This window comes from Bidens hawaiensis, unplaced genomic scaffold (genome assembly GCF_021521415.1).
Source record: "Bidens hawaiensis isolate Kalapana, Puna unplaced genomic scaffold, B.hawaiensis_p1.1 tig00025375_1, whole genome shotgun sequence".
Lineage (NCBI taxonomy): Eukaryota > Viridiplantae > Streptophyta > Magnoliopsida > Asterales > Asteraceae > Bidens > Bidens hawaiensis.
In genome coordinates this window covers 236698-246076 of record NW_027494049.1, presented here as the reverse complement: position 1 = coordinate 246076, position 9379 = coordinate 236698, and the positions used below count along the sequence as shown (strand labels likewise).

The following is a 9379-nucleotide window of genomic DNA, read 5'->3' as shown; positions in this document are numbered from 1 at the left end:
TTTTCCAAATAATTATGGATTTCAACAAACGAGTTTTATCACTCATATAATATTATGACCTTTGAAATGTTTTGATTTTTTAAAGTTTTTTATTATGCTTAAATGATAAATCACATCACTTTTGGATCAATAAATATTTTTCTCAATTCGTACTATTTGTTTTTATGTGTTTGGCAAAATTTCATGGTGCATATTTAGGTGAGAAAATAAATGATTGATTGTTTATTTGATTGGACAAAGGTCACCTTTTTTTCCAAAGCCAAATTATTCTAATTTACAATCAAGACAAGTAGAGAGTAGAGACCCATTCTTGTTTTTTAGTTGGGAGTTTTACAATTTATTATGTCTAATAACGTACATAATTTGAATTTAAAGTTTTAAAACTTAAAAACAGATTGTGACTGTCTGTGTGGTCTGGTTTTTAAAACAACCATTTTTTTTTTATAAAATATGCATTTTTAATTTGACCTAATTTCAATCTTTTAGTAATCAGATGTAATTATGAGTCCTATGCACTCGATATCACTGGTGTATCAGTTATCGGTCCCCTGATAAGATATCGGTCAAAATACCATTACCGATAATATTCGTGACATTGACTCATATTTGACCAATATATCACTGATATTCCCGTTGTAAGTCTTAAATTATCAATTTTTAATGTTCAGTCTTAGTGTTTTAAGTCTTAATCAGTTCTAATTTACTACGATTTTTAATGATATTAAAATTACTAATATTAAATTATCATTTGCAAAATGTTAGTTTGTTCATGGTAGGAGAGTACACTGATATATATGAATTTTACATGATATTAAAATTACCAATATCCCACTGTGATAATCGATATCTCAAATATCGATCATTGACTGATATACGATATTTTTTCCGCATTAACTTATTAGATTACGACCATATTTTCATATACATGATTTTCACAAAAATGAGATTATGAGAATCAAAATCTTTACATGTGGATAATAACAAAGTGTTATCTTGATTTGCTTACTAGTGGTTCTTAATAACAATAATTACTTGAACACTTGTATCCTTTTTAACATTTATTTATCTATAAAAATATTTGCAAAGATTCCCACTATTGATATGGTGACATGTAACTACACTCTTTAACTTACAACCATATCCAATAATCCTAGTGATCTTAACTAACCATACTTTCTTCATACTTAAAAACTTATTACCATTATCTTTTATAACTATTTTATAGATACTAAACACTTGTTTGGATCTAGTGTATTCTGGGTGAACTTGCAAAACATGATTTGCTAAATGTGTCATGTTAGCTGTATTCACAGTTGACCAGTTTATTTTTATAACTACTCTCTTTTAACACATCTAGTAATCTTAGTGCTATGTTGATTTTTTTTTGTCTTGATAGGTGGTGGACTTTTAAAGCTACATGATGATATCCAAACATGCGGCTACAACGATGTTCAAGTAATGTGGGAGATGCTTCATAGGACGGAATCAGAGTTGACATCAAACAAACGTCGAAAGCGTAAACCGAGGTCATTTTGGAAGATCTTTGTTTGGCACAACACTTGCACATCCCCTTTCTCAGTTGACCATGCTTAACTAAGTCCAAGTTCGGTGTCATTTTACTTCTATGCAACAGAATATGAAAGTATGTTGATATTATCAGTATGATGATTTTGGTATGTTATTCGACCGGCTGTTGTGAAGCTAGTGGTAAATGAACGCGCACTAGTGTCGCGATAGCAAAGTCGTTTTTGTAAATATATTATGCTTTTTTTTAAGATCCGAAATGAAGTCATACATGATAAAGAGGAGAACATTAGTAAGCTAAATGTTGCTTTTGCAACTTTACTTGAATAAAGCATCTTTTATGGAATCCAATGTGTGATTGTGCTAACATGTTCTTGGGCGATTGGTGCACCATGAATCATCTGCTTTATCTGATATAAACACACACAGAAGACATTAGCCATATCTCGTATCTTCATCTTTATGGGCCCAAGTTTATTGAGTCAGTTTAGGCCAAAAATGTTGTATTTAACTTGTTAATGTGCCATGGGTCATTTAGGCAGTGGACGCTACCCGATGCGACAAATAAACAACCTAAGATGGGTCAGGTGAGGCACCACCCAATGCAACATATAAACAAGTTAAGACATGTCGGGTAACTAGTCAAATCTGATCATGCAATTTTAAGCTCTTCAAAAGTTCTATAAATTTTAAATTGGAGAAACTAGAAAGCTTAGAGCCATAGATAACTTAGTTCATCGTTCGGTTTAGGGGCTATTTGGTAGTCTTTTAATGATTTCGTTAAGAGGTTACCTCGAAATCAGTCAACATTAAACATTAAGTGTGTTTGGTTTACTAGAATGACACCACTAAATCGATCAGCAAACCTCTTATAACCATGAAGCTTTAAAATGACGTTGAATGAAAATTTTACCCTTTCGTCCTCTTCACATGTTTTCAAAATCCTATGTCCTTCAACCCACCACCAATCACTACCACATTGGGAGGGGGGGGGGGGGGGTTATCACTCATCACACACCCCACCCAATCAAATAGTGCCACATCACCAACCCCAAATCCATCACATGTGATGGTTTTTTACTAGGGGGGGTGGTGTGGGGTGTGATGGATGTGATGAAATAATACACCCAACGGCTCCATTCCTTGGTTTTCACCCCATCACACGCGTGATGGCCATCACGCAAATCTCATCACTCAAGCTTGACAAGACACTGGCGGCGGTGTGCAAAAACCCATCACGCGTGATGGAGCACCCTTCACGTGGTGCCCCGTCCCCCCTTAGCATACTGAACACTATCTGGTTCAGATTCTCTTAACCATTCAGGCCTCTTAATGACTCAACACTTATTGATGCATAGGTCGCCAAACAACCCCGTACATGGTTTATGGTTTGAAACTTAAAATTGGCCTTTTTTATCCTTTCCATTTTTAGGGACATTAAGTATTGCATGTATATTATATACCAGAACAATTCTAATCATATCTTAAAATTTGATACATAATTATGCTTATGCTTATGCTTATGAGTTTGTTTAAAACCGCTAAACTGCAAAAAATGACCAACTGTAAATTCGTAAAAAACGGCCTGTTCGACAGTCCCAACCAAGCAATTCGAACAAGCATTTCATGCCAAATTTGAACAAGCCTTTAATGCTAGTAGCAAGCCCAACTCACATACCTAGCCCAGCTAATCTACTTGACTAGTGAGTGCCCTTAGCCCCTTACCAAACCAAAGCACTTAGGCTAGCCCAAACCTAGCTCACCTAATGGCCTAAAAAAAGTGGGGCAGAAGCCGCAGAACTAATAAACACACATCCTATAACACTAGCAACACATAAAACCATATTTGTAAACTTGATCCAAAATATAAAAAAAGGTATTTTCACTGGTTATGTACCTACTGAAGGTAGGGCCATAAGCAAGATTCGGGTCGGACCGAGTAACCCGTATACCGACTCAGAACCAACCTAAGACCAGACTGATTAAGCATATTCAGTTCAGTTCTCGGTCTTAATTTTGGGGTGAACTTGGATTCGGTCCAGTCTAGCTAAAACCCAGAATGTGAAACATTTTAGTCTAAAGAATTCATGCTTGGTCCTGAGTCCTGACCCGATACCGACCCACCCTATATCCGTCTGGCGTTCAGTTTTGATTTTTAGCAATTTCGGATTTCGAGTTCGGGTTCAATCTGACGCACACCCCTAAGTCGAGGTTATATTTAACTTCTTTAAAAAAAGTTTAAATGTTTATAACAATGGGTTTGTTTTTTTTTTTTTGAAAACTTACGAGGTCCTACAAATACCTTGTGAACCCGTTCCCCCCACCCCACCCCACCCAACACGCACACACTAACGCGGAAGCTAAAACATATAACTTAAAAAACCTTAAAATATGCAGTTATCTGGAACTTATTGAGATTGATTCTTCTCGAGGAATCGGGTCTGAGTTTGTCCAGCCTCATCAAGAATCTGATTAACACAAAACCCAAAAATAGTCGTCGATGTAAATAGAACTCAGAAAATAGAAGTATTTCCAATTCAACAAAGTAGTATAAAGATAAATTTTATAAATTTCCAGAAAATATAATGGTAAAACCAAATAGATAATACTCACTGTTTTGTGTTACTTGCTAAACCCACACACTTAATAGTTCATCCAATTGCAAACTACATCTTCTTCATGAATTTAGAGATCCAAGTTGTCTGCCATTAACAATAAACACAGAGCTTTCAATTTCCCATGTTTTTATTTAAAACTTAAAAAGCCAGCATATTTACACATTAGTGTGCATATCGCTATCAAGTCCAAAGCCTAAAATGTATCCATCTTTATTATTTACATGCAAGGAATATCTCACCTAATCGTAACCATGTTTCTTAGTGTCTCACTTAAGTCACGCTTAACACTTTCTGCTAACTAAAAAAGCATCAAGTTTTAATATTGTTTCTTTGTTGAGAAATATTTTTATAAATGTTAAATATTTTTACATTAAGTGAGCTAAATGGAACATATATGAATCTTGGATACTATTTAGTGGTTAATTTATTTTTTTTGTTTAACTTGAAATAGAAGATAATGGTGAAGAAAAAACTCGCTAAATAATAAAAAGTTTCGTAATTGTTCCATTGAAGTCAACTTGAAAAAAATAATCACTAAATAATAACTTGGATTCATATATATATATATATTCTACTTAATTTTTATTCATTTTAGGCGTGCCCATGTAAAAATAACCATACTATAAAAAAAATAAAAAAATCTAAGGTTTTCTCATAATATAAGTTGTGTTTATCTGAAACGGGCCAAAGAAGAAAGCTAAGCTAAAAGAAGGTAATGCTATAATCAACTATAAATTTACATGTAAAATGATTGTAACTAATCAAGTAATTATAATCAATTTTGTCGCAGCTATTTAAAAACTGGTAACTTGACCCCCAAATAAGCATATTTGATATAATAAGAATTACTTTCTTTATAGCCCACAAACACTAAGCAACTTGAAAACGTGCTAACGATTGTATTACGAAAACGTAAAGAAAGATTACAACAGGTTCCCGGGCCTAACCCTCTCTCACCGCATACGCAGGCAGTGGCGGACCCAGGATTTTTTGTCAATGGGGTCCCAATTTTTTCGGTTTACAAAATTTTTCGGGTCGGTCGTTAATCGGGTCGGGTCGAGGCGAGGAACATAATAAAACACGGAACTATGGTGTCATTGGAAACGAGTAAGTAGAAAGAATCTAAATTAGAAACTAGATGAAACATACACTTTTAATTCATACCCGAAAAACATGAACGTAATCTATATATATGGTCTTACATAATTGACCAAAACATGAAAAAATAACTCTAACACAAATAAATGATTAATTATAATATACATACACAAGGTAAATAATAAAAGAATATGCAAAATCCATGTTAACATTATATATGTTGCATGGTGATAATGACTATATGAGAGAAACTAACAAAAAGCACAAATACCCTAACTGAATAACTAAGACTAGGATATTAAAAAAACAACAAAAAAGGAGTATGGTGGGGCTTGAACCTACAACCTCTCACAAGTAAAACAAGGGACTTTCCACTGTACCAGTTCAATCCTAATAGTATGGGTTCCAAGTATTAATTTTTATGGGGTCCTTACAAAATTTAATATACCGTCTCTAAGTAATTTTTAAAAAACATCGGTGTCCCGGGACCCCGATCGGACCTATGTGGGTCCGCCCCTGTACGCAGGAGCCATGGCAATTCCATCTTAAACATAAAACATACTCTCTATCTCCCTATTAGCTATTAATACATATTTATAAAAATATAAGTTGCACTTGACCCCCTCCTAAAATAGACAAATGACATTTAGAGTAGAAACTAGATACGATTCCTATCAACGATCAATAAATGATTGGATTTACAGCAACAAATAACCATGAAATGTACGATTTTTTTTCTAGTAACATTTAAAACATAATAACCTGGCATACTGAATGAAGTAATGAACATAAATAAAGGGTTTTTTTAGGGAAAAACATAACATCCACATCTTGGCCAAAATGGTCTTCGGGTATAAACAATTAAGCAAATCAAGTGACGATGGGTTTATGTTGAACTATATGCGCATACGATTTAGATCCATAACAACTTTATCCATATAATTTTAACAATTATCTGTTTTTAAAGAAAATCCTAACACTAAAATCCTAACAAAAACCGTTTCATAGGTACAAATCTTTTTCACCACTTTATATCTAGAAATGCAAAATTATCGATATATGATACACACGATTTCCTTTAAATGGCTAAATTTCGATATACGTGAATTTAGAAAAACAATTATGAAGGCTAGTGTAACTGTTATTAAATTACTATAACTTTTTTGCGTATAAAACAACGTACCGGTTAACACAGCTGTTTGCAATGCATATGCTCCATATTTGGACACAAATCATGTGCCTGCAAACATTAAAAAAAACATCACCAAAACATATATTTATATTTAAAATAATTATAATAATGAATGGAGAGGAAAAACTACCTTCAACGGCATAGACAATCAATCTCATAATGTACCAATTCGAGCAATATTTCTAACACTTCGTTCAACTACAGATTTTTACTTCCAGCAAAACAATGCAAATTGTGCACGATAAAATAAAAGAACATGATGTTTGAATTTGATATTTCAATCAATGCTTACTGTTGAAAATACATACACAAGAAACCTCAAATCATGCAGTTTCAACTTTACTAAGAAATACTGAGCGGGATAAATTATTCCTGCAAAACTGTTCTAAATTACCTGACTGATTAAATTACAGTAAAACCAGAAAAAAAAAGAAGTAAAAACAACATTCTAATCATACAACAAAGGCAAAGCAACCAAATTTCGCTGCTGATAAATGCGGTGTAACGTTCCATCACGAATAATAACTTCACGCTTTAAAGATGGTGTCCCAAATTGCGCTCTTTGAACCGTTAAACACCACAAGCCCGTTTAAAATACACCAATGTTAGATCATAAATTTAGAAACTTTTATATCATTCTTCAAAAGCACATGTGCATATCCTCTCGAGAAGTACGGGCGCATCTTCTCCAAGCTTCTGAGGGTTTAACTCCATTGCAATCCTTAAATCTTGCAAAGATATTGGACGTTTCGTTTCATGACCCGTTAAGGTATTATTGATTGGCCTAAACTGATCTGGGCCTGTCTTAATGGGCCGGTTAAGTTCACAACAAGACCTTATTATACCTTTCAAATAAACACCTAATCCAATATTTAGTGCATTTGCACTATCCATCGACACACCTTGTAGCCCTTGTGCTGCCACTACGGGCTCCATTCGGGCTCGCAGTGTTACTGTATCTAACAACCCATTGGTGTCTGATAAACCAACGGATTTAGCAGGTGAGACCCGGCAGGCCCCACCTGTACTCACTGGGTAACGAGGAATCCCAAGTGGAGCATGTAACCCTTGATGATGATGCATGGGTCTTCGAGTATCGGTTGAAGGCGAATTCACGTTACTAATATCTTCTGAATTTGGTCCAAGAGCACTTTTAAGGGCTCCACCTTTTCTTTCACGGGTCCCCGTTCTCGCCTTTCGTGGAGACGTTGGCAAAACATCTCCATTTGGTAAAAGAAGGTTACTTGAACCATGGGCTGCAATCGGGCCCGACCCGTTTTGATGGTGAACATTATCTAAAGGCTTCTTGTTTGTACACGCGTTTCGTAAAATCGAATGGATCAACTGATTATGAAGCGGAATCCCGTCTCTCCCAACCGTTCTCACACAAAGCTTATCAAACTCAACTTTACTTAACTTCAGATTCAAAAACTTATTCAAATAATCAAAATACTGCTTGGATCTCTCAGGCCCAAGTTTTCTAATAATCTGAGTTTTCAAATCCGTAAGACTGATCCACGAATGCTGCTCCGGCGGTTTCATCTCTCAATACAAAACTTCCATAAAACACTCAAAAGCTTATTAATTTCCAACTTTACCACATGATAAAACAAAACCCTAATTAGGGTTTCTGCATAGTTACAGTTACTAACGAACTCTCCCTCCAAAACCCATATTCAAATTCAAACTCAAAACCACTCAAACCCTAACCTCAATCACATATACATAACACCAAATCCCCCAATTATCAAACCCAGAATCAAATTCGTAACCTTGACACGCAATTCAAACCAAAGATAACAAATTGGGGGTTTTTAAGCTGGTAATTAAGTTCAAGAACAAACAGGAATTGGAAACCCTAACCTTATTGAACTGATACCGCAATTGAGAATCTGAATGCCCAAGTGTTGGATTACACAATTGAGAATGTGAATTGATCGGTGGAAGTGAAATTGATTGCAATTGGATTGGATTGTGGGGTGAATTTGTTGGAATTTGGTCGGAATAAGTCCGGCGTGGGTTTGTTTCGCCGTCCGGTTTTGATTTCCGGTGGATTTGAATCAGAGTTTGGTTTTCCGATCGATATACACACTCTCTCTCTCGCTTTCTCTCTCTTTGTTTATGTGTCTCAATTGACAAATACTACTTTTTTGTTATTGCATATAAGGGATTTGTTTATTTAGATATGCACATGTTAAACCCTCTTACTTTTCTTCTTGTTAAACGTAACGTAACATAACGTAACAACACTTACTGTACAGGTAGAGTTGTTTAAGTAGATGGTAACTATTCGGCTCGTTTATAAACTTAGATTGCTTAGCTTGAGTTTATATAAACTGAGTTATATAAATAGTTTGTCACTTCGTACAAGCAGTAATTATATATGTTTTAATTTATTTCCTATAATCGAAGTATGATGTTTAATGCTGATTAGTACATGCTTTCCAATACTAAATATAGAGATGTTCAAATAACGCGTAGCTTTAAATTTGCTTGAAAAAATTGATCGAATCATCTAGTTTACAAACATAATTGGCTTGCTCTGAGTATTTATAAATCAGGTGGAGCTCGGTTAAGCTCATTTACAGAGTGAGACACCTTGACTTGGTTTATTTACTATCCAGTCCGAGTACGAGCTGAGTCTAGCTCAAATGTGTTTGGCTTGCGAACGACCCTATGTCATACAAGATCATCCATAATGTAGGCTATAAAAAACATCCTCACGTTATTTCGGCTTAACATGATACCTAGGCTTTGCCTCTCTCACAGATAAAAACAACTCTGAAATGCCTCCTCTCTTTCGTCTTCTCAAGATATCGGTTCTTGAACACTTAAGCAAGAACGACCCTTCTCCCCTCTCTTCTACACATAACTCATTCTCGCTTTTGCATGTGAGCTAAAAACTGCCTCAAAAGCATGTGTGGGGATGCTTTATGGGACCAGGGGC

The 9379-nt window shown here is 35.0% G+C and overlaps 1 protein-coding gene across 1 annotated transcript; it reads right to left on the bottom strand.

Moving 5' to 3' along the window:
• Positions 1–7065: 7065 nt before the first annotated feature.
• LOC143571426 (uncharacterized) lies at positions 7066–7974 on the bottom strand. The gene has a single exon (XM_077056855.1). It carries the CDS (start codon positions 7972–7974, stop codon positions 7066–7068), a length of 909 nt encoding a protein of 302 aa, XP_076912970.1.
• Between the last annotated feature and the right edge of the window lie 1405 nt (positions 7975–9379).